Source organism: Austrofundulus limnaeus, unplaced genomic scaffold (assembly GCF_001266775.1).
Source record: "Austrofundulus limnaeus strain Quisiro unplaced genomic scaffold, Austrofundulus_limnaeus-1.0 Scaffold1395, whole genome shotgun sequence".
NCBI classification, from domain to species: Eukaryota; Metazoa; Chordata; class Actinopteri; order Cyprinodontiformes; family Rivulidae; genus Austrofundulus; species Austrofundulus limnaeus.
The window spans coordinates 12,127-13,714 of NW_013953797.1; the positions used below are offsets into that span (position 1 = coordinate 12,127).

Genomic DNA, 1,588 nt, shown 5'->3' on the forward strand with positions numbered 1-1,588 from the left:
CAGCATCTGGATCACGACTCAGCATCTAAAACATGACCCAGCAGAACATGACTCAGCATCTGGATCACGACTCCACATCTAAAACATGACTCAGTATCTGAATCATGACTCAGCATATGGAACATAACTCAAACACATGGAAATACTAAAACTGGTTTATTTGTACATATGTCCTGCTCAGGTGAGACAAACAGGTGATCTCACCTTGAAGTAGTGGAACCGGAACGGTTTGGTGTTCCGGCTGTAGAAACGATATCCAACAAATACGATCCCAACCACCAGAACTATCAGCAGAACCACCCCGAACCCCATCCCTGCCTGTTGTGTCGCCTTCATCTGAACAGCCAATCAGAAGCAGGGTCACAGGTCAGCTGATTTAATAGCAATTTAAACCCAAACTGTGATGATGTCACTCACCTGCTGATGGGGAGGTGGAGCCTCCAGAGGTCCCTGCAGGACATGGATGACCCCATTAGAGGCCGGAATGTCAGCATCGGTGATGAAGCGGTTGTTGATGAAACAGGAAGTCTGAAGAGAAGGAACAGGTTCAGACCTTTAGAACCTCAGCAGGAACCAACRTGATCAAAACTCCAAACAGAACCTGTAAATCTGACCACTGTGTTCTCACCTGAGCCGTGGGGTCAAACAGATCGCTGACTCCAAGGACGGTCAGACTGCCGACACGGGTGTTGATGCGGCTGCCGTTCTTCAGCTGGCTGAGAGGGAGAGCCAGACCCTCGGACAGGTGGAACTCAATGTCCCGCTGGGACAGAGTCTGTGGGGACAAACAGGTGAGAACACAGAAGGAGTTGTCTGAAGAGACTCACCTCTCTGGGAGACCCACCTGGTTTTCTGCTAGTCCACTGTTATCAGGAACAAACAGGGTCGACTGGACCTGCAGGTTACTGAGTCGCTTCAGGAAGTGCTGACCSGACTCAGACACTTCAGAGAAGTTCAGGATTTGCTGTGGAGAGTTGGCGTGAGGTTAGAGTCACCATCTGAGGTAGTTCTTGGTCTGCAGTCATGGTGTACTCACAGTGAAGAAGTTGGAGAAGGTGGGTGTAGATCTGAGGACTTGCAGCAGGTTTCCTGAACAGCTGAAACCATCTCCAGCATAACCTGGTTTACACTCACACTTCACCTCTGAAACAAAGCACACAGGTCAGTCCACACCTGGAAACCCCTGAGTGGATTCATTTGAACCTCTAAACGTTGGGTCTGCAATAGACCTCTTAAGGGTCTGCTGTAAACCTCTGAAGTAGACCACTGAAGGACTCCTTTGAAGACTTCCCAAGACTCTTATAACCTGAAGGTGTAGTGCTAACATCTGAAGAACTCCTGTGAATCTCTAAAGGTCTGTTGTGGACTTTAGTAGGTTCTGTGGGTGTTCAATGACAATATTTAGGTAGGTCCTACAGCAGTGGTCAATAGGGGGCGCTTGGGCGCCGCCCCACCACTATTTTTGGTGCATAAAAAATTTTAAACAACCAAATAAAATGTCGTAAATGTTTCAAAWATATAAATATTTTCTGATAAGTAAAATAAATAATTTAGAGTTATTGATGTGTAAACTTCCATTTTACTCATG

General features: G+C 46.9%; 1 protein-coding gene across 1 annotated transcript in view; it reads right to left on the minus strand.

Annotated features, from left to right (window-relative positions):
• Position 1: 1 nt before the first annotated feature.
• stab2 (stabilin 2) overlaps positions 2-1,588 on the minus strand; it is a gene marked incomplete at its 3' end in the record, with an annotated part of 49,245 nt that continues 47,658 nt past the window's right edge. Inside the window, 6 exon segments of the mRNA XM_014032205.1 lie at positions 2-25; positions 205-336; positions 418-528; positions 629-775; positions 845-964; positions 1,037-1,143. Of these exon segments, the coding sequence (XP_013887659.1) occupies positions 2-25; positions 205-336; positions 418-528; positions 629-775; positions 845-964; positions 1,037-1,143 (641 nt within the window).